Consider the following 24,273-nt stretch of genomic DNA (forward strand, 5'->3'; position numbering starts at 1 on the left):
CGTCAGCCACAAGTCCACTTAGGAGCTGATTTGAGGTCCTGTGGTCATCCGGACATTTGCTAGGTGTGTGCGTACAATTCAGTTCAGTGGCATACACAGCTGATGGATGATTGAGGGAGAAAAAAATATTGTCCTTTAGCACCTTTGCACCAAATTTGTTTGGATGAAGGCCGTCTGATGTAAACAGCTGTCTTTGGTTCCAGAAGAGATTGAAGTTGTCGATGAAATTCAGTCCTTTCTTGTTACATGTTTTCTGTAGCCATACATTTAGACCAAGAAGCCGTGAAAACATATTTGTCCCTCTTGCAGGGAGTGGTCCACTTATGAACGCCTGAACCTTCAATCTTTCAGCTGTTTCCAAGAGCTCACAGAAATCTTTCTTGAGCAGTTCTGACTGTTCCTTCCGAATATCATTCTTCCCCACATGGATGATAATCCGTTTTGCAGTCTTGTGCTTTTTCAGAATTTCCTCAAGTTCTTTGTTTACATCAGAAACTGTAGCATGAGGAAAGCAGTATGTCATTGTAGATCTGCTCCTGAAATTCTTGATTATTGAATCTCCTACGACTAGTGTTCTTATCTCCGGTGTGATCGGAGCAGAATGCCGCTGTCTAGTCGGCCTTGAGCCTCTGTTCCATGCAGAATTAGTTGCTGAATCATGCGATCTCTGTCTGACTGCATTTGGGGATTCTTCACCCATATTACTCAACACTTCATATCTGTTCTGAAGCTGTATTTGAGTCCGAGCTGTATTTGGGGTAGAAGACGCTAATGCGGCAGCGTATGATCTGACCCCGCGAGTACCCTTTGGTCTCGCACCTTGTTTATGCCAATGCTCATTTTCAACAGTTCTTTTCTGTCTTTCTGTGCTCAAAACAGTAGCAGGAACAGATTTATGGGACTCACCGGCTGTGTGCTGAGAGAATCCACAATGAAGCTGAAGTTCTGGTCGGATCGCAAGCAACTTCGTTTCAAGAACTGCAATCTTTTGTAGAAGTTTGTGGCAGTTTGTGCAGCAGTAAGAATCTGAAATAATCCGGTCCAGAGGCATTTTCACAGCCGTGTCTTCCCGTCTCCGGAATGTAAGCAGCTGATAGCTGGTAGCGGGAGGATTGTTTAGACGGTAATTCCCCTCTTGTTAGTATAGCTGTATTCCAGAAAGTTTGTAGAATCGATGCTGATCTTCAAGCCGTGTTGTTTGAGCACTGTGCTGATAGGCTCAAGTTAAAATTAGGGTATAAGATATAAAAGCAAGAGTGCGAAGAGCGGAGCAGTGGGCAAAGACGTCCGAACAGTAGCAAAGCAGGAAGTCATAGTCTCCTGTAGTGGTTAGTGCATCGACACCTGCACTTCAGTGCTCTCGGCAGCCTGAGTTTGATTCCAGCCTCGCGGCCCTTTGCAGATCCTTGCCCTATCTCTGCTCCCCATGCTTTCTTATCAATACTCTATACTGTCATGTCTATTAAAGGTACCCCCCCCCCCAAAAAAAAATATTATAAAAATTATATTTACATAGTTATTTTTATAAAACTTTTTTTATGGTTGAAATGTTGCTGGTATGAAACATTCTATTAAGCTATAATGTACATTTAAAAACATGGTAAAATAAATACATGGAAATTATTAGCTCTGTTGTTGTTTGTACATTGTCGTTTTAACACATTGGGCATCCAGAAACTCATTAGAAACCAACTAGTAACCAACTGAAACACACAGAAAGTACTTCACTGCTTGAACCAGAAGTTACTAAGACTTTTATTTCAGTATGTTAATGAAACACCCAGCAACACCTTGTAAGCACAACAACAATTGTTTAGAATACCTTTAACGCTTCCGTAGTGTCTGTTTTTGCCAGGCAACCATCAACTGTTCACAGAGGATGACGATAGCAAACTGACAAATCATTGCTGTACCGCTACACTTTTTATTTACGGAGATAATTAAAAAGCACTGCAGTGTTTGGGTGCTCTGTGTTTGTCTGAGGTAAATAGTCTACTATTTGTCTTGAAACTTGTATAGTTCATAAAAAGTATGAAGCTGATTGGTTTGTTCTAGTTACATGACTCTATTGAAAAAAAACAAACTTGCGCATGCAATAGACACAATATGTTAACGGCCCCCTAGCAAACTTATTTTTCGTGTGTTAGTGTCCTAGAATCGGTTAGTTTCGATATAAAATTGTGAGCAAGTGAATGTGTTTGTCTGTTTGTTGTTGCACACACTCGTTTCATACATTTTTCAGGCTCGACAGGGCCGAACAACTATCAGCATCGCACATCGTCTGTCCACAATCCGTAATGCAGACGTGATCGTGGGCTTTGAGCATGGCCGTGCTGTGGAGAGAGGCACACACAGCCAGTTACTGGATAAAAAGGGAGTTTACTTCACCTTAGTCACGCTCCAGAATCAAGGGAAGGACACAGACACTGATAAACCAGAGAACAGTAAGTTCATGAAGTAGAACTTCATGTTCACATATTGCCTGAAGAAGTCATTCACCCAAAAATGAATATACAGTTGGAGTTAGAATTAGCCCTACTGTACATTTTTCCCAAATTTCTCAAAAAAACTCTTTGCATTGCTAAGCATCTTAGTTTAGACCAGTAGTTCCCAAAGTGGCGGTCTCGAAACAATAAGAGGGGGTCGCTTGGTGATTTCCAAAACTCTCATATATGTTATTAAACTATTAGAATTACCATATTTATCCATAACCTGCAGAGGATAGAAATAGTTTTTAATTTATTATATATTTAATATATACTTAATATTTAAAAATTACATAAAACAAACAACAACATGCAAATAAAAAGCCATCAGCTTTTAATTTTTTTTTTTTTCCATCGGATTGAGACCCCTGGGTCTATTATGCTAGATTAACGTCACAGCAATAGCGTTGGTTGCAGAACATTGATTTTACGGCACAATGTTCAACTTTGACAACTTTATGACACACATATATTAAAAATAAAGCCCATGACTGAACATGGAGGATGATCTCCAAGCGGTTATGCTTGTGTTTAGTGCACCATTATGTGCAGTATTTGTATGTTTATAACCATCTCCAAGCATAGTGTGGGTCGCGAGTCACTGGTGTTGTTATTTTAGGGGTCGCAAGCTGAAAAGTTTGAGAACCCCTGGTTTAGACAACTTTTGGACAAATGTGATTTTCTAAATATTTTTACCTATTTGTTTGTTTGTTTGTTTGTTTGTTTGTTTATTTATTTATTTATTTATTTATTTTAAAATGTATTTATTTTCTTTAACATTTAGATGTTCAAATAGTCAAAGCTCTGTCTCATATTGAACAATCCTAACAAACCATACACCAATGGAAATATTATTTATTTTTATATAAATACATATTTATTAATCTGATGCATAATTCTTAATTTCACAAAATTGACAAATATATATATATTTAAATAATATTTGGGTACCCAAAAAAATTAATTTGAATACATTTATTTAATAACTTATTTAATAAGGAAACTTTTCTTTTTAAAAGCCCAGCAAGAAAACAAAACTAAACTATATTTAATTAAAAAATAAATAATTGTATAAAATAAAATAAGATAAAACTAAGTGAAAATAAACATTTAAATGCATGTGCCTGTTAGATTTACAGAATAGTTGTAAAGTTGAAGAGATCTTGCATTGCAAATACACTATCTGAAAAAAGTCTTGTCTTCGATCCCAGTTGTAAGAGCAAAAAATATTAACTTGGACTCTAGGAGTCCTGCAAAAACACTTTCTTTGCCATTCCAGATGACTTTATTAATAAGTGATTTGAGTCATTGCAGAGATGTGTGGATGCAGTCCTTCTAACTCACGGGAGTCAGACACAATATTAACTCTTTCTCCACTGCAGCATGACTTTACATTCTTTACTGGACATTATTTCTGTTAAGTGACAAGACTTTTGTCTAATCAAAGTCAGATGTTACTGTCCTGATTAAATAATTAAGGCATGATCATGTTTTATTTTAGAAAAATAAGTGTAATCTAGAGGCCTTTGCCTTTCATATAAGCCACTTATAATACCAAATGATCAACTAGAAGTCAAACTATTATTTGTTGTTCCTCAAACTTGGATAGCTGACAAGACTTTTGTCAGGTGGTGTAACTCAATCAAAACAGAGGACTTTGCCTTTCATATAAGCCACTTCTGATACCGAATGATCAACTAGAACTCAAGTTATTATTTGCTGTTCCTACAATTTGTATAGGCAACAAGACATTTGTCAAGTAGTGTATATGCAGGGTCATATATACAGTATTTTACTCAAATTTGGGCCCAAAAATGTATGTAGTTTATTTATTTATTTATTTATTTAATTTAATTTAATTTAATTTAATTTAATTTTATTTTATTTTATTTTATTTTATTTTATTTTATTTTATTTTATTTTATTTTATTTTATTTTTGTTATTTATTATTATTTTTTATTAATTTAATTGATTTATTTATTCATTTATTTATTTATGTTTTACCATGCAATGTTGGAGATAGAATGTATGTAATAAAGAAGTGAGTTTTCTTAATATTCCAGTAGGAAAATAATAGTAAAAAGTATGTCAAATTAAATTAAATAAAAAATAAAATAAAACACTTAAATGCATATGCCCTTTAGATTTGCTAAAAAGTTGTAAAGTAATCTCACATTGCATATGCAAAAGGAATTAGCACTGTAAAGAGTTTCTATTTTAAATGGCACAAATGACAGTTTACATTTACATGCCCTCACGAAAAAAAAAACTTTAACAAACATGTATGTTATATATATGTGACATATATAAAATTGGCCATTTTCCTATATGTACATATATGTTTATATATGTTCTTTCCGTGTGGGTGAACCATTCATATAACCGCGCTAACACAAAACTGAATCACAGCTGCAGAGTCAAGAGTTACAGAGGAGGCTGAACTCGAGGAGCTCAGGAGATTCAGCAGTGGAAGTTATGAGAGCGTCTTAAGGTACATCATGCCTCATATTTGAAAAAAACATCATTAAAAATGTTTTCTTTTATACTAAAATGCCTTTCCTTTTTGCTCTCTTTTAGACGGCGATCTCTTTCTCAATTGTCAAACAGTCTTTCAGTCATTTCTGGAAAATTTGACTTCAATTCAGACCTTTTCGAAATGGAGGAATCGGATAACAACAAGGTTTGGAGCTTAGTATAGTTTTTCAACAACACCATGCAATAACATCTTATGTATTATAATAGCTCTATGTCGTGTTGCAGAAAAGCAAAGGTAAAGCTAAAGAGGACATAAAACCGGCTCCTGTGGCTCGAATCCTGAAGTATAACCGTCCCGAATGGCCTTACATGCTGCTGGGGTCTATAGGTGCTGCTATAAATGGATCTCTCAACCCTATGTATGCTCTGTTGTTCAGTCAAATACTTGGGGTGAGTGCTGTTTTAATTTAATGTACTATTCAGATATTAACAATGCATTAACTAAGAAAGCTTGAGTCCCAGCTGTGCCAGTTGGCATTTGTGTGGAGTTTGCATGTTCTCCCTGTGTTGGTGTGGGTTTCCTCCGGGTGCTCCGGTTTCCCTCACAGTCCAAAGACATTTTCTATAGGTGAATTGAATTAACTAAATTGGCCGTAGTGTATGAGTGTGTGTATGAATGTGAGAGTGTATGGGTGCTTCCCATTATTGGGTTGTGGCTGGAAGGGCATCCGCAGTGTAAAGCCTCATTCACACTATGAGCGACTCGCAGCAGCAAAGCAACAAGCGATTGTTTATTTCAACGGAGAGTGGGCTACTTCCGGCGACCTCCGTCTACACGAGCGAAAGCAACTGTAATAAATAAAAATAAAGAGCGACTTTCTTGAGCAACAGCCAATAGGAGGACCAGTAGAGCTCACATGATCTTCTCGTTTGCAGCAGGTCGCCACCCAGAACGCAAGGCAGCTACAAAGTCGCTGCTAGTGTGAATGAGGCATAAAACAAATGCCAGAATAGTTGGCGGTTCATTCAAAAAAAATTTCAGCCGTTAATAAATTACATCTAAAAGGTATAAGAGTTTGGGATTGCAATAAAAAGTAGGAAACTATAATCAGTAGTGGAGTGTGTTTTTGCAGTTGTGTTTAGAAGCTCTAGTAGTGCAGATTCTCACAGTTCACCTTTATTTTAAGTATTTCTTGCTAATAAAGCTTTAACAATATTATGGATGTTTTTCAGACGTTCTCTATTCCGGACCCGGATGACCAGAGGAGGCAGATAAATGGGATTTGTATTTTGTTTGTGGTCATAGGAGTCGTAAGCTTCTTTTCACAGTTCTTACAGGTATTTCCTCCATTTCCTTGTGTTTTCGCTGTCTATGCTTGACTGTCTCCCTTAAGTAATGTGAGATGTTGGTTGCAGGGCTACTCGTTCGCTAAATCAGGAGAGCTGTTGACTCGTCGGCTGAGGAAATTTGGATTTCAGGCGATGCTAAAGCAGGAGATCGGCTGGTTTGATGATCCCATGAACAGTCCTGGTGCTTTGACGACCAGATTGGCCACCAATGCCTCCATGGTTCAGGGGGTGAGTGCAGAACACCACAGCGGAATGAACTGCCAACTATTCCAGCTTATGTTTTATGCAGCGGATGCCCTTCCAGCCACAATACAGTACTGGGAAACACCCATCTCACATTCTCACACACACTTATGCAATACAGCCAACTTAGTTAATTCAATTAACCAAAAATCATGACCAAGATAATCATGGTTATAATTTTTCCATAACTGAGCAGTTCTATTTTAAAGAAGCAGCAGCAAATGAAAAACATAAGCATTTAATTTTGAGAATGAAGGAGAAAATTAAGATAAAAGATTGCCTGAATTTGGCACATAGAAACGTACACTTATGGTGCGTTCACACCAGACACGGATGAAGAATCAAGCACGAGTGATTTAAATTTTAAGTCAATGCGAGACGCGAATAGACATCCTGCGCCACCATTCGCACAAATGAGCCAAAATAATGCAGTTCGCATGAATGAAGCCGCACAAATTGAGAATTTTACGTGTGAATTGCTCGACTTAAATGGACATTCGCACCATGTTAACCAATCAGGAGCCTGCTCTTGTAGGGGCGTGATCATGATGTAGCGCCTGTTGTTGGTGTCCCAAGAGGAAATTCTTCTGCCAACACGGGAGAACAGCTCATCAAACTGGGCTCGGCTCAGTGGGAAGCACAGCTAAAAGCTTCCATCATCCAGGTATAGTTTCATGAGGAGTTGATGAACTCACAGAGCTGAATGCAGCTCAGAAAGGATCTATAGTGGACACGTCACCAAACAAATGTGCGCTGTTTTCAGCCTTCCTAAAGCACATAAACACAGCGACCGTCTCAATAAAATCTTTGTTAGCCATTTAGCAATGAAGCTAGAGTCACTGGGCAGACAGTAGCCTCTCCAATGATGCGAATCTGAGGCTATTTTGAAATGAGTTTGATGTGCAAATCAAGCGAATATGACGCATGAAGCGAGTAAACTAAAATGTTCACCCGTCTGTATATGCGCAAATAGGGTGGTTTATTAATGCATGCCACGTCTGGTGTTAACACATTATTAGAAAATTAGGTCCCACTTTATATTAAATGTCCTTAACTACTATGTAGTAGGATCAAAAATAAATACAATGTAGTTACTGTTTTCATAATGTATTTGAGAACACGTGTATTGCTCTTGAGTTGGGATTGAGGTTGGGTTATGGACCGGTTTGGTGGTGTGGGTAGGTTTAATGGTGGGTTAAGGTATAGGGAATGATCAGCAGTGTATTTTACAAATGTAATTACAGAAGTTAATTACAGATGTAATTACATACAGATATTTACTTAAGCATAAGTACACAATAAATACATGTATTTACACAATAAGTACATTGTAACAAACTATTAATTCCTGTGTAAGTACATATTAGTTAAGGCCAATTAATATAAAGTTGGACCGAAAGTTACACTTTAAAAGGCTTAAATGTGCAATGAAGTGCTTGAAATAAGCATGTAGCTCCTCCTCTTTTAAAAAGCAGCCAATAGCATTTTAGTTTTTCAGAGTTCAGATTGGTTGAGATCAAGTGCATCAAATGAAAAGTATCTTGAAGGGAGCGGGGCATGTTAGATACTAGAGGGCATTTGATTGGTCAGAAGATTTGATGAGAAACTAAAGCGGTGGTCAGAGGGCCGCAGAGGGCCACACAAGTTTTGCAAACCAAGTGAAGGACCACATGTCAAATCCTTCAAAAAATAACTTTTATTTTTAGTGGCAGTATGCATGAAACATGTAATATCTGACAGAAACATGTAACATTAACTCATAACTGATTTTTTAAATAGTTATTATTGGGTAACACTTTACAATAAGGTTTATTAGTTAATGCATTTACTAACATGAACTAATCATAAACAACACTTGTTCAGCATTTATTAATCATAATTGAACATTTACTAATGCATTATTAACATCCAAGTCCATGCTTGTTAACATTAGTTAATGCACCATGAGCTAACATGAACTAACAATGAACTACTGTATTTTCATTACCTAACATTAACTAACATGAACAAATACAGTAGTAAATGTATTGTTCATTGTTTGTTCCTGCTAATAAATGCATTAATTAATATTAACTAATGAACCTTATTGTAAAGTGTGACCGATTATTGAGTCAAATTTACAAGTCAAATGAATTTGCACTGCCATTTATATTAATCATCACTTATCAATCATCATAAAACTATAAAATAATCTCTTATAAAATATGATAATAATGTTATAATTTTTACAATGGAGAATAGAAAAGATATTGTCTGATTAGAAAAAATCTCATATTAACACATTAAATATAATTCTTACATTTTATTATTTAGTCACATTTACAATAATCTAATTTGCACTGCTTTTACATTATACAGATTAATTATTTAATTATCATAATATCATATAATTAATTATCATAAAACTTGATAAAACCACAAATCTTTGGTAAAACAACTTTTTAAGGTGGATGTATGCATGGAAAATATTTTCTATGACAAAAATGAACACATTTAACCAGCAATTATTATATAATTTAAGTCAAATTCACAACAAGCTCAATTGAGCTTTTATTAATATCCTCATATCAATCATTAGAAAACTATGAGATAAAACGGAAGAAGAATCTTAGTCTTTAGTCTTAGTCATGTTATTATGAGTGTGTTAATGTGAACAATGAGCCTGAAAATAAAGTTAGGCTATATTAATATCAACAGCAGCACAATTGCAAAATAGCTGATTAGTAGTTGCCTGACAAAATAAAAAAAGCGCACCGAGCTCCTTTTTTTCTGGTCAACAAAAAGGCAGTGTGGTCCACCTCAGAGTTTTTGGAACGTAAATGCACGAATATTAAAGGGCAGCTAAATCTCCAACACTATTTTTTAAAACATCACAATGTCCCTTCCTGCGAAATCTGAATATATATTCAGTGCTTTGTAACGGTGGTCACACAAATAAATTAAATTTAATATTTACACCTACATAAGTAACCCGAACAGTATTCTATGTCTTAACACTTAAAATGGGACAGAAATTAAATAAATGATTTAGGAGAGATTCGAATTCGGGTCGGCCGCATCGTAACGCAATGCTCTGACCATTGGACCACAATGGCATAGTCTATTTCTCCACCTTTTAGATTTCTGAACAAGTTATGTCAGAGTTATTAATGTAGTAAATCATCTGATTGTCCTTGAGCAGGTGTAATATTCATTAATGTTAATTATTAAATGTCTTATATTCACTAAGGTGCTGCTGTTTGCCGTCGAATGATAGTTACGTCATCATTAACCTGCAGGCTGCATTTTCTCACGGGGCTGCGAGAAAATAAATAAAAAGAGCGGAGCTGCTGCAAAATAATGAATAAAAAGAGTGAGGCTTCGGTCAAATGAATACATAAATTAAAAAAGTGCGACTGCTGAGAGTGCAAGCAGCTAGGAAAACCGACCCTCGCAGCCAAAAAACAGACCGGCCCACCGGGAATCCTCCTGGTCCTCCCCATTAGCCAATCCGGGCCTGGCATTCAGTGTAATCGGCCCCTTAGTTTGTACTCTTTAAAAACAGCAGTACTTTCTTACCATATTAAACCTACCGCTTTCGACATTGGTCAAAAAGTATTGACACACAACATTCAGAGTCAATTTTCAGTCATTAACAGTCGAGTGCATTTTAATATCCGAGAGTGTGTTCTAATTCTACTGATTGCTCTAATTGTACGGCGTGCAATACTGCCATCACATGGCGTTTACTTGTATTGCACCATTACTTTACTAACTCTGTAACTAATGCCAAGTTCAGACTGCGTGATTTTAGCCCCGATTTTGGCTCGCCGACAGGTTTTGAGAAATCGCCGACAAATGCCTGAAATCACAGGCAAATTGGTGCTCGTGCACGTGAGTGACAATCACACAGTATGAACCATCAAAGACGCGATCTGAGAGAATCGCTGATGAGTCGCCGATGCCTGTGAGATATTTCACGTGCTAAATATTTGGAGCTGTCAGCGATTCAAATCATGTCGTGTGAACTGAGTTTTGACTTAAAATAACATCAGCGATCGCCTACAGCCAATGAGAGAGCAGCATTCACTTGTGTGTGTGTGTGTGTGTGTGTATACCTGCTGCAGGCCAGGATGAGGCTGGGGGAGAAGTTAAAAGCGCTCTTTTTAGGTTTATTTGGACCCACGAAATGGAGGAAACACTAGTGGAGGTTTGACAGGACTCAGGAGCAACCGTGTCTGTTTGACGTTTCATACAGAAAGAAATTAGTTTATTTTCAACGTTGAGGAGAAATGGCTAATTCCCTTTAAACCCAGGTGAGCAAATATGTACATTTTCTACCCCATTAAAGGCTTCTTTCTCATTATGTAGTTAATAACAAAAGATATACTTCGTGTTTTTGGCTGTGAGACGTAGTTTGGACGAAGTTGTCGGCGATTCTTCCTATAGTAAAGTCATGCAATGTGAAAACCCCCGTCGCCGATCCATCTTGCAGTGTAAACAAAGCAGCGATGAAACGCTAGCCCAGATAGTCATGCAGTGTGAAAACATCTGTGATACGACTACTTTGAAAATCATGCAGTCTGAACTCTGCATAAACCGTTACTCAGAAGCAGCATTTTAAAAACTCCCTCGCAGGCCCGCTTGAAAGTGTTGAGCGGGCCGCATATGGCTCGCGGGCCATAGTTTGCCCACCTCTGAAGTAAAATATAAGGTGACGTGAAAAAAAAAATCCATTTAGGAGGAAGTGACAAACTGCAAGCTTTGATTGTTTATATCTTACAGCAAATTTTGTCACTTTTTTTTTACCACACAAACATATAGATATCTCTTAAGACTAAAATACTGATACTTACATTTAAAAAAAGCGTTATTTTAATTACACAAGACTATAAATGCCATGCATAATGCAGACTGAAACCTGATTAAAAATTCATCATATGCCCTTTTAAGATTGACATCAATTACTGTATTTATAGGTGAAGTGTGGGTTTGATTGTGTGAAATGTGTTCTTCTTCAAAGGCCACAGGTTCACAGATTGGCATGATCGTCAACTCTCTGACCAACATCGGCGCTTCCTTCATTATTGCCTATTACTTCAGCTGGAAGCTCAGTCTGGTGGTCACCTGCTTCCTGCCTCTCATCGGCCTCTCTGGAGTCTTTCAGTCCAAAATGTTGACAGGACTCGCTAATGAGGACAAAACCGCACTGGAGGCTGCAGGACAGGTAAAAGTCATGTTTAATACAGCTTCATCCACTCATTCAAATGCAACATTCATGTATTTTCTGGTGTAAAAATGCAACAGCAATAAAATGTTGTGTTTTAATTTATTGTTATTAAATATATATGAGCAATAATATAATAATGAACTGCTGCGAGTGTGATATTGCATTTATACAACAGTTTGACTGCATAATTGTGTATATAAAAACAAAATCAAACATGGAGTGTCTCAAAAAAGCTTTTGTATGAGGAACTACTTTCTTCCGCCTTGGATTCAAATCATAAGCTGACAGTTGAACAGCTGAGCAAGCATTTTTAAAACTTTTGATCTGTAGTGTCTGCTTTTTGCTGGTTGTATGTGGGCGGAGTAATACACAAAGGGTAAAGAGGCTGTACGGGTGCTGATATTACTTAAATATATCATGGCTATTAGCCAATCAGATTCGAGAACCAGACAGAACTGTTGTGTATATATATATATATATATATATATTTGTGTGTGTGTGTGTGTGTGTGTGTGTGTGTGTGTGTGTGTATACTATATATTTCTTTACATTTTTAAAATATAAAATAAAAAAACATTTTATTTTATTTTGTATATATTTTTTTATAAAAAAAATTTGTTTTCATATTTTATTTCACATAAATATTTTTCTTAAATTTAATGTTATTTTATTTCATATTTTATTTTATTTATCACACTATATTTTATTATGTTTCATTTAAATATGTTAATAAATGTTTAAATTATTACATTAAACAAGTGATTTTATGCATTATTTATTTTATTTTCGAGTTTAAATATTTTATTTTATCATTTTTGGTTTTATTTTGATTTCAATTGTTTTTTCATTTATATATTTATTTTTATTAATTTGTTTATTCATTCGTTTTCCTTCAACTCAGTCCCTGATTTATCAGAACTTGCCACAGCGAAATGAAACTGCCTAATTGAATCTTATAAATATATTTTTATTTCTGTTTAATTTGAACATTTTTGTAAATTACAAGCTTGGAGAAATAATGTCTACATTTAGCTTTTATCATGATTCAGTTGGGCTTGTTATCAATTCATTTAGTTTTATACGTCATTATTATTATTTTTTTTGTATTTATTTATTTATTTATTTTCTGCATTCTTAATCAATCATTTGCACTAAAGTTGCCGCTCACTGGATATTTTCTCTTTTTCTGACCATTTTCTGTAAACCTTTGAGATGGTTGTGCGTAAAAAATCAAAATAGATGAGCAGTTTCTGAAATACTCAGACCAGCCCATCTGGCACCAACAACCATGCCACGTTCAAAGTTACTTAAATCACCTTTCTTCCCCATTCTAATGCCATCTGATTGGCTGATAAGAAATTTGCGTTAACGAGCAGTTGGACAGGTGTACCTAATAAAGTAGCCGGTGAGTGTATGGCTGCGTCCGAAACCGCCTGCTACTCAGTAGGTACTGCATTTGAATTTAAACGTACTACCTGGCCGTTAGAAAAGTATGTTATATACAGTATGAATGTGAAAAGTATGAATGAAATTGGGACGTGCTACATCCGCCATTTTGTCATGGTCACGTGACCTACCTGCGTCAATTGCGTCGCTTTACTCCCATTCATGAATTCGCTCGCGAGGCATCATGGGATAGCGCAGCATGCATGGGATGCACACTCTAGAATCTCGCCAGAAATAGTAAGTCATCCGGGTACTTCTCGCATACTGATTTTCGAATTCTATGAATTCGGACACACTACTCGGCTCGCATACTGATTTTAGCGTACTATATAGTATGGAAGTATGTGGTTTCGGACGCAGCCTATATGTAGACATTACATGAAACATTAGGTCTTGAAAGTCCTGGAGAAGTCATAGAATTTTAGTTGTACGATGTAAATGTGCATGAACCTTGTCTAATGAGATTTTGGTCCTCTCTGTTGATGTAGGTGTCCAGTGAAGCTATGAGCAACATCAGGACCATCGCCGGTTTAGCCAAAGAAAAGCACTTTGTGGCTCAATTTGAAAAGCAGCTTCAGGCTCCGTATAAAGCAGCCAAGAAAAAAGCTTACGTTTATGGGATTTGTTTCGCATTCGCTCGCTGTGTCATTTTCATGGCCTACGCTGCATCCTTTAGATACGGAGGCTATTTGGTCAGTCATGAGGGGCTTCAATACATGATGGTGTTCAGGTAAGTGTGGTTTTCTGTAACTTTCAAGCAATGTGTTGTGGCATGTAAGGATGGACAATATTGAAAAATCAGACACTGGCCCAATCCCAATTCTATTTTTTATATCCTTCCCCTTGACAATTTAAACCCAGTCTGCAGGGAAAGGTCTTCAAAATTTACCCCTAAGAATGGAACAGCATTACAGCACCTGCACACGTCATCATATGTCATCACGATCTCCTGCTTCATATGAGATCAGACAATGGTGACTGCTATGGTTATCATAACGATATAATGTGGCAGTAAGATCGTAATTATACTGTGCATTTACACAGTGGCCATATTTATTTATGTAAACACACGAAAATAACATTAACATTATAGCAGACACTGTAAAAAGCCCATTCCCAGCCCCTAGACTTTTCTGACAGGGTATTTGAGTGTCAGATTGTTGTGGGACTGCTGTACAGGAGTTATTATTAGGGATTATAAATTATTAGCTTTTTTTTTTTTTAAAGCATGACGAACGCGACCGCGGTCATGAATGTATCTGTAAATGTTTTATAAATGTAAAACATGTGTTTGTTTGTTGTAAAAATACGTAATAATGACAAAAAATACTAATTTGTGGATCTCCTTACTTCCAGGTGCAGCTATGCTGCCGTTGTAGATGGTGTATTCTGGTGTATTTTGAGTGTCATCCTGAAAAATCTTTGTTCAAAGGGCTATCTACCCCTTCCCCTTACTGTGCGTTCATACCGAGAGTGTAAAAGGTCGCTCTGGCCGCCCTGGCGACAACGCTGTCTGCCTTCAGCTCTGACAGCGAGAGCATCAAAATTTGATACATTGATCTCGTATTTGAAGGAGCCGTTGCAGCATATTATATCAGTTACATTCCCGCATAAAACATGCTTTCTAACGTGAAAATGTTGCAAACCTATTATCAAATTTATTTAACTACGGAAGATCAAGTTGCATGTGGTGTGGCTTTGCTCCACTTAATTATCCAATGTGTCCATATGTCTGAAATATTCTGAAGCAGCAATACTGTTTTGTATTGTTCCATGAGATTCCCCCTTTTTTAAAGAAAAAAAAAAAAATATATATATATACATATATATATATATATATATATATATGTATGTATGTATATACGTATATATATATATATATATATATATGTATGTATGTATATATGTATGTATATATATATATATATATATATATATATATATATATATATATATATATATATATATATATATATATATGTGTGTGTGTATATATATATATATATATATATATATATATATATATATATATATATATATATATATATATATATATATATATATATATATATATGTATGTATAACATTGATGCACATCAGTAACAGTCAGCAGTAACTTTTTTAATGTTTATCGCTGTGAGAAGTTCACAGTGACTGTGTTCTCTGGACTCTTCTCAAGCGCTGGACTTCTACAATCTGATTGCTTGCCGCTGAACCGCACCATAGCTCATTACCATAAAGTTGACTTGATTTCAACTCTCCTCGACGCCCACACCACCGGCAAAGATGCACGGCGCTGCTCCTCGCCACTTATCGCTGCCGACTCCATTGAAAATGAATGACTTCCGGCTACTTTGACGCACTCGTCGCCTTCAGTGTGAACGTACAGTTAGCCCTATGCCTTTCAGCTAAATAGAATTGGGTAAGAGGAAGGGCTAATGGGTATAATTGGGACTGGGCTAATGTGATGATTTGTTTTTCTACAATAAATATTGCGATATGAATACAGTTTCACCAGATGGTTAAATAGCCCTATTTTGGAAGGAAATCTTGAATTCAGACTGATGATGGTGATTTTGTAAGGGTTTTGTAAGTGAATCATGATTTAAAAATAGGAACAATAGAGCAAAGAAAAAAGTAAAACAAAAAGCTTTATGGTTTTCCAGTTAGTGAAACAGTATTCAGTTACAGAAATTGAACAATTAAATGTGAAATAACATGAGACTTCATTGTCGTTGTGAGCAGGGTTGTCTCCGCTGGAGATCACTTCCTGTAGTCTGCTGTAATTGCCAGCAGGGTTTTCTCTATCGGAGATTACTTCTCAATGAACTACAACTCCCAGAACTCTCTGCGCTCATCAACTTCTGCAACAGCTGACAATAATCCGGACATTACTCTTTATAGTTTTAATAAACTAAAACTAGTTTCTAATAACTGATTTATTTAGTTTTTGTAATGATGACAGCACATAATATTTTACTAGATATTTTTCAAGAGACAAGTATTCAACTTAAAGGGACATTTAGAGGCTTAACTAGATTAATTAGGGTAAGTTAGGGTAATTGGGCAAGTCGTTGTATAACGATGGTTTGTTCTGTTGACAATCAAAAACATATTGCTTAAGGGGGCTGATAATACTGACCATAAAATAGTTATAAAAAATAAACTGCTTTTATTCTAGCTGAAATAAAACAAATAAGCCTTTCTCCAGAAGAAAAAAATATGATAGGAAATACTGTGAAAATTTCTTTGCATAATTAAACATCATTTAGGAAATATTTTGACACTACATGTGGTCAAGTCGTATAACAGATGTAAAAATAGATGTTTCTTCCTCAGAGTGATTTCTGCTCTGGTGACCAGCGCCACTGCACTTGGCAGAGCTTCATCTTTCACACCAGACTATGCGAAAGCGAAGATCTCCGCTGCACAGCTTTTCCAGCTGTTGGACAGGGTTCCCAAAATTAATGTCAGCAAAACAGAAGGACAAAGCTGGGTAAGAAAGCTTGTTTTTCTTTCATCCCAATGTTCAGCTTCTTTTGGCTAGTTAGCCTTGCCCATTTTATCCCTTGCTGGTAAATCTAGACCATTCTATAGACAAACAAACCATCAACATCATCATTTTTCATTCACTGGGGCTGTGTAATTTAAAAAATGTAATTTTTTCATGCTGTAACGTAAAACACTGGACAACAGAGATGAAGGATCGACGTGCAGTTTATTTCAAGTTTAGTCAAACAGGCGTATGTCATAACAGGAACATTAAGGAAATCCAAAGAGTGTCATTATAAACAGGCAAATATTCAGAACAGGCAGCAAAGGAATAATAAACAGGATACCAGGCAAAGGTAGTGATGTGATGTTGTGCACAGAGGCTTTGAAACATGTATTAAAAAATTGATACATTTCGCAGGGAAGCAGTGTGCCGGAGCTTGATTCGTTTTGTCATCAACACGTGATCAGTAACGTCCGAAGCTTTATTTTCGCTTTTACCCACAAATTTTGATTCAAAGATTTAAACACCCTCGTGGATTAGTAAAGTGTATAGCGAGAGATTAGGCATCAATTATTTCAAAGCACTGCACTAGTCCCACGCACCAGTAATTTAACTAAAATGCAATAGTCATTTATAGTAAAAAGGTTTTGAACCATTCTAAAGTGTATTATTGTATTATTTACAACTATTTTTAACGAAGGCCACTGCATATTGTGGTGTAGAGTGTAACAGAGGACAGCTGGTTCGTGTGGTCCTGAAAGCCACACTCCCATAGCCTCCTCGTTAGAGCATTCACCTCACATGCAAGAATCGCCGGTTCAATCCCCGCTTGGAACGAGGCGATGGGTGAAGGACCAGTTGGAATGTGATAATTGTAAAAACTTTTGAATATCTTGGATTTCACTAGTCATCGGTGGTATAATGTAACATAACTTATGTGTAATAGACTACAGTAATTGAGTTATTTGTTTATATTACTATTGTTGTATTACTACATGAATGAGTTGGTCAGTTGTGAACATTTGACATTTTTGCAACACAGTGCATTCCCACACTTTAACCAGCAGAGGTTCACTGGATCCGAAAGCTTCATATCACCATCACTAGAAAAAGGTCAAAACACACAGCAGAATAAACAGGGAAATACTCATAGAATTGCTTAACAATGATAAACAAGACTCCGCAGTGTGTGTGTGTGTGTCTGTGAGGGGTAAATGTAAAGTCCAGCTAATCAGTCTGTGATGAGTTAGCAGCTATGAGTGTGTAAACAAGGGAATGAGGAACTGGTGTGAAGTGCATGATGTTATTTGTAGTCCAGTTCAGTAACAGATCTGTAGTTCTCCAGTGATCTGTACGAATTAGATCACTGGTGATCGTAACACATACAAATTTCCAGTGCAAAGTTATTTTGTTTTATTTTACTTTATTTTGACGTTAAATATCAGTATTTTATATATTTATTATTTGAGTTGTTTAGTTTTGTTTTTGATACTTTTTAAATCTTAAATCAGAAATGTATTTTTATAGTTTAATAGCTTAATAATATTTTATTATTGGATATTTTAAAATATTTTAATATTTGTTTAGTTATTAAGTGTTTTTGTTTGATTGTTGTCTTTTTAAATGTTAAATCAGGTTTATTTTGTTTTGTTTTATTAAGTGTTTTAAAATGTTATTGTATTTTAAATTTAAACTTGTATATGTTTATTTTAATGTTATTCAGTTTCAGATTGTTATGTATCTTATAAAATAACATATTGGTTTTCATTCTTTTCATACCAGAATGACTTTAAGGGCAAAGTGGAATTCAAAGGGTGCAGGTTCACGTATCCCAGCCGGCCAGACGTACAGGTTCTGAGGGGTCTGGTGGTGTCGGTTCATCCAGGACAGACTCTGGCTTTTGTGGGTAGCAGTGGCTGTGGAAAGAGCACCAGTGTTCAGCTACTGGAACGATTCTACGACCCCGATGAGGGACAAGTGGTATGAAACCACATTTACTGCATGATTGATGCACCCTAACCATCTTACCCATCTTACTTTTAAATTAATGCTTTATAGCAGGGGTCACCAAACATGTTCCTGGCGGACCGGTGTCCTGCAGATTTTAGCTCCAACCCTAATCAAACACACTTGAACAAGCTAATGAAGATCTTTCTAGGTATACTTGAAACATCCAGGCAGGTGTGTTGAGGCAAGTTGGAGCTAAACCCTGCAGGAACACCGGCCCTCCAGGACCAAGACTGGTGACCCCTGCTTTATACAGTATTTTGTACTCTCCGGATGCGCTGTATTTTAATGAGCTCATGGACTGTTCTGAATTGTTTTGGTGTAACAAAAATGATTTAATGCAGTAATATCTATTGCTGCATTAAATTAATCCTTGCATTTTTGCTAAAGGAAAAGAACCCAATAAACCACAGCTAATAAATGTTATCCAAATGTCTTTCCAAAATAAATCCCAATACTACGAATGATTGCAAAGCACAAAATGAACAGTGATTCTCTTCTTGCTGTAGCTGATTGATGGACGCCCGTCCGACAGCATCAGCGTTCCCTTCCTGAGGTCTCAGATTGGTATTGTATCCCAGGAGCCCGTGCTGTTCGACTGCAGTATCGCAGAGAATATCCAGTATGGAGATAACTCTCGAACCGTGAGCATGGAGGAGATTATAGACGCTGCTAAGAAGGCTTATCTGCATGACTTTGTGATGACGCTTCCTGATGTAAGTTATGCATTACTGTTGATTTATCACTGTCACTATACGATAAGCAGATTTGAATATAGCAGTAACAGGGTGTCCGCAGGGTCTTAATAAGTGTTTCAAAAACAAAATTGTAGGCATTTAAAAGTCTTAAATTCACTGAAATATTGTGTTTTAGGTCTTAAATCATTTTAAACAGCTCTTAATTTTTATATGTCAATGTCAAGATACCCAAATTTGTCTGACGCCCAACCAATCACTCACAACTTTTAACAAAAGTTCATTTTTAGCTCTACAGCAGGGAAAATAAGTATTGAACACGTCATGTTTTTTTTTTTTTTTTTTTCCTGGTGTTACGGCCCAAAAATCAAAACTGGCTCGAATAATAACAACAATCAAGGTTTGAGCCGAACACATGAAAAGACACAGGCACTTGAATTAATAAATTGACGTCCCGTCAACACTCTGTAATTTTCATAAATCAAATGTTTTTAAAAGAGACAAAACATTAACAAAAATCAAGTAGATCGGTAGGGGAGCTAAGGAAAACAGGTCTCTGACTATTATCGTACGTTCACACCGAAAGCAGCAAGAGCGTCCAAGGTCGCTCTGGCCGCTCTGGTGACAACGCTGTCTGCATTCAGCTCCGGCGGCGAGAGAGTCAAAACTCACTACATTGATCTCGTATATATGTGTCCATATGTCTGAAATGTCCTGAAGCAGCTATACTGTTTTGTACTGTCACGTCGCGTGAGATTCCCACTTTTTAAAGATAAATTTATATAATATTAATGAACATCAGTAACTCGCCAGTAAGTTATTTAATGAATGTTCCTTTAAGAAAACATTGTAAATATTTGGAAATCCGGCGACCGCAATCATCAAACCCTTGGGAACAACTGTGGTCTGAACCAAAGTTTACAGGTCTGTGTTCTCTGAACTCCTATCAAGCGGTGGACGTTTTCATTCTGATTGCTTGCCGCCGAACCACGTCATAACCAAGTTGACTTGATTTCAACTCTCCTCGACGCCCACGGCAGAGAAGACGCGTCGCGCTCCTCCTCGCCGCTTATCGCTGCCAGCTCTCATTGAAAATGAATGACTTCCGGCTACTTTGACGCTCTCGCTGCTTTCGGTGTGAACGTACGGTTAGGGTTGTGTCGATAGACGATGCCATCGTCCATCACCAATGGCCGACAAACTTCACGATGCTGAGCCGGCATCGTGATCCATCGCCCCACCCCACATTTATATTGATGTATAACTTATTTGCATGTCATCTTAATAGCAATAACAGTCTTTTCATGAGCTGTGTTAAATGTTACATACAGCTACCGCTTGCACAGCTGACAGCATCGTGAGGATTACCTCTCACGCTTAAAATGTGTAGATTCAGTGGCAAATGCTGTTACCTGCAAACCCCGTCCCACAGACTTTACAGTGAATGGCTTTAGTCATTTTCATAGCGGACTTGAAGCCACTGTTATCCACTCTTGGAAAAGTGTAAATGGTAGATTAGCATTCAGCACATGATCACTAATAAGATGTGTCGTTATTAGTAACTGTAGGTAAATCTGTCAGTGTTATTTTCATTCTCTCATCTTCATCGCTTCACATTTTCGCGGTTGTAGCTCCTGTCATCTGAAAGCAGAAGGCATTGACTGAGTGATTGACAGCTGATATTAACCAATTCGAATATTAACCAAACCATTCGAGTTCAGTTAGAGCAGTGGGCCAATAAGAAGAGCACAAAGGTGGGGCAAGCATTGTAGGCTTTTTACTTCATCAAGTTCTCATAACAACTGTTTATCTGCTCCGAAGTGCTGCGTTTGGTGTTTTTAGGTGCAAAGATGCATTCTGCATAAATGTCTCCTAAATCTGTGCACACGGTGAGGATTTTGCAGTGAAAACAATGAAAATGTATGCACTACAGTGAACTCCAACCGAACTCTCGTCTCCTCCACCAGCCGTGGGAAAAGCCATTAGAACCGCCGTAGAAAAGCCGTAGAGTCCCGCAAAAAAAAAGTGATTGACAGGTGGTCAGTTGTTTGTAACTTTATTTATTTATGGTTTGGTTATGGGTAAAGCAAAGACCATGTGGGTCAGGTAGTGAAAACGGTAGGCTACAATTAATTAATTCATTATGAATTAATTGAAATTTAACAATGGCCCCCACCCCCCAATGTAAAGTCAATGTCAGTTTTTATAATGGAAGTCTATGGCACAGTTGCCATACATAGTTGCTAGGGTGTGGCTAGTTGAAAGGTCATCAGTGATTGATAGTTTGAGTTAAATGAGCCCAACCTTAAGTCTGTATGACAGTCTGGCGCAAAGTTATGAGGTCACCAAGTTTGGTCCAATGTTAAGTCAATGGGACTTTTCCAGATTTGCAGGGTCAGTTTTGGGAAAACCGCAAGTCGGATCAGTTGGAAAAGATATACCAACCCGAGTCAGTATAGTTTGGAGGTTTGAGGTTAGTTTGGTGGATGTTGAATGAACATTCTAGGAGGAGATGCGTTCTTAAAATAGTCTAAGAAGACGGAAGAAGAAGAATAAGCTTATGTAGTATAACAGTATGTTGAGTTTCTCAAGCCACCATAATGATAACTTCACGCTTTTCAGAGTTGAGTATGGTTGAGTTGTCGAATCACTGCTTAACTCTGTGTTTTCCAGAAATACGAGACTCAGGTTGGTGCTCAGGGCTCTCAGCTGTCTCGTGGACAGAAACAGCGAATAGCGATTGCCCGAGCCATCGTCAGAAACCCCAAAATCCTGCTGCTGGATGAGGCCACGTCTGCACTCGATACTGAAAGCGAAAAGGTAAAACAATATCCAGGGTGAATGCAAATGTGTTTATAATCCAGAGTTTAATTTCCTGCAAACATGAGACCAGATCCATAGTTTGTACACGTGCAAACCTTCTTTTGGGTTCTAAAGGACAGGTGATCTTGTTTCATTTGCAATTGTAGGAGTGTCAGATGCAAAATTGTATACAAGTTGAAAAAAGTAAATAAAAATTTTTGATCTGATCTTATTTTCTTTCTCACAATTTTAATTGTACTTTTTCAAATTCAGATTTGTCTTCTCAGAATGTCATCACAATTGCTTGGTATAAACTCGGAATTACCATCCCATAATTCTGACATTTTTATTAATTTTTTAATAATCAACCCCAGTAACACATCAGGGTCTTTTTCAATGATTGTCCTATAAAGGCTTAAGTCCTGTGAAATTAAAATATATTTTTTTTAGATATTAGTATCAGTAAGTGGCACAGTTTTTCCTCCGTATGCTCCGGTTTCCCCCACAGTCCAATGACATGTGGTACAGGTGAATTGGGTAGGCTAAATTGTTCGTAGTGAATGAGTATATTCACACTCTGGATGTTTCCCATAGATGGGTTGCAACTTGAAGGGCATCCGCTGTGTAAAAATATGCTGGATAAGTTGGCGGTTCGTTCCACTGTGGCGACCACGGATTAATAAAGGGACTAAGCCGAAAAAAATTAATGAATGAATTAGTATCAGTAAGTTTGTATCATTATAGTCTAGTGTTCTCCAAAACAGTGACCAAATTTGCATTTAGAAGATTTACAGTGCAGCCTGAAAGTATTAATAGCGCTTCACTTGTTCCACATTTTTTTTTGTTACAGCCTTATTCCAAAATGGATTAAAATTAATTTATTTTCTCAACATTCTACTCGCAATACCCCATAAAGACAATGTGAACAAAGAGTTTTTGAAATTGTTGCAAATTTATTAAAAATAAAAACTCTAAAAAAAAAATCACATGTACAGAAGTATTCACAGCCTTTGCTCAATATTTTGTTGATGCACCTTTGGCAGCAATTACAGCCTCAAGTCTTGTTGAATAAGATGCCACAAGCTTGGTACACCTGTCTTTGGGAATTTTTGCCCATTCCTCTTTGCAGGACCTCTCAAGCTCTATCAGGTTGGATGGGAAGCGACGGTGTACAGCCATTTTCAGATCTCTCCACAGATGTTCAATGGGATTTAGGTCTAGGCTCTGGCTGGGCCACTCAATGACATTGACCAAGTTGTTGTGAAGCCACTTCATTGATATTTTGGCTTTGTGCTTTGGGTCATTGTCCTGTTGGTAAATGACCCGTCGCCCCAGTCTGAGGTCAAGAGCACTCTGAAGCAGGTTTTCATTCAGGATGTTTCTGTACATTGCTGCATTCATCTTTCCTGCTGCTGAAAAACATCCCGACAGCATGATGCTGCCACCACCATGCTTCATTGTAGGGATGGTTTTAGCCTGGTGATGAGTGGTGCCTGGTTTTCTCCAAACGTAATGCCTGGCATTCACTCCAAAGAGTTCAATTTTAGTCTCATCAGACCAGAGAATTTTGTTTCTTATGGTCCGAGAGTCCTTCAGATGCTGATTGGCTTCTGTTTGGCCACTCTACCATACAGGCCTGATTGGTGGATTTCTGCACAGATGGTTGTCCTACTGTAAGCTTCTCCTCTCTCCACAGAAGATTGAAACTGATCAGAAAGAGTGATCATCAGGTTATTGAATACCTCTCTGATTAAGGGTTTTCTCCCATAATCACTCAGTTAAATGACCGGCCAGCTCTTGGAAAAGTCCTGGTAGTTCCAAACATCTTCCACTTGCGAATGATGGGGGCCACTGTGCTCATTGGAACTTTCAGAGCAGCAGAAATTTTTCTGTAACCTTTCCCAGCCTTGTGCTCATGACAATCCTGTCTCAGAGGTCTACAGACAATTCCTTTGTCTTCATGCTTGGTTTGTGCTTTGACATGCACTGTCAACCCTGGGCCCTTATATAGACAGGTGTACGCCTTTTCAAGTCATATCCAATTAACTGAGTATACCACAGGG

General features: G+C 37.2%; 1 protein-coding gene and 1 long non-coding RNA gene across 4 annotated transcripts in view; both read left to right on the forward strand.

Moving 5' to 3' along the window:
• LOC141374964 (uncharacterized) overlaps nucleotides 1-24,273 on the forward strand; it is a 124,118-nt gene that overhangs the window by 73,795 nt on the left and 26,050 nt on the right. The window lies entirely within an intron of this gene.
• abcb11a (ATP-binding cassette, sub-family B (MDR/TAP), member 11a) overlaps nucleotides 1-24,273 on the forward strand; it is a 65,287-nt gene that overhangs the window by 38,741 nt on the left and 2,273 nt on the right. For both annotated transcript variants that reach the window (XM_073913209.1, XM_009304974.5), the window contains 12 exons: nucleotides 2,243-2,444; nucleotides 4,897-4,978; nucleotides 5,065-5,167; nucleotides 5,248-5,412; nucleotides 6,196-6,300; nucleotides 6,379-6,540; nucleotides 11,558-11,761; nucleotides 13,699-13,940; nucleotides 16,550-16,706; nucleotides 18,489-18,686; nucleotides 19,223-19,429; nucleotides 22,082-22,228. In XM_073913209.1, the coding sequence (XP_073769310.1) occupies nucleotides 2,243-2,444; nucleotides 4,897-4,978; nucleotides 5,065-5,167; nucleotides 5,248-5,412; nucleotides 6,196-6,300; nucleotides 6,379-6,540; nucleotides 11,558-11,761; nucleotides 13,699-13,940; nucleotides 16,550-16,706; nucleotides 18,489-18,686; nucleotides 19,223-19,429; nucleotides 22,082-22,228 (1,974 nt within the window). The remainder of the gene's footprint in view (nucleotides 1-2,242; nucleotides 2,445-4,896; nucleotides 4,979-5,064; nucleotides 5,168-5,247; nucleotides 5,413-6,195; nucleotides 6,301-6,378; nucleotides 6,541-11,557; nucleotides 11,762-13,698; nucleotides 13,941-16,549; nucleotides 16,707-18,488; nucleotides 18,687-19,222; nucleotides 19,430-22,081; nucleotides 22,229-24,273) is intronic.

Source organism: Danio rerio, chromosome 9, assembly GCF_049306965.1.
Source record: "Danio rerio strain Tuebingen ecotype United States chromosome 9, GRCz12tu, whole genome shotgun sequence".
In the NCBI taxonomy this organism is placed as follows: Eukaryota; Metazoa; Chordata; class Actinopteri; order Cypriniformes; family Danionidae; genus Danio; species Danio rerio.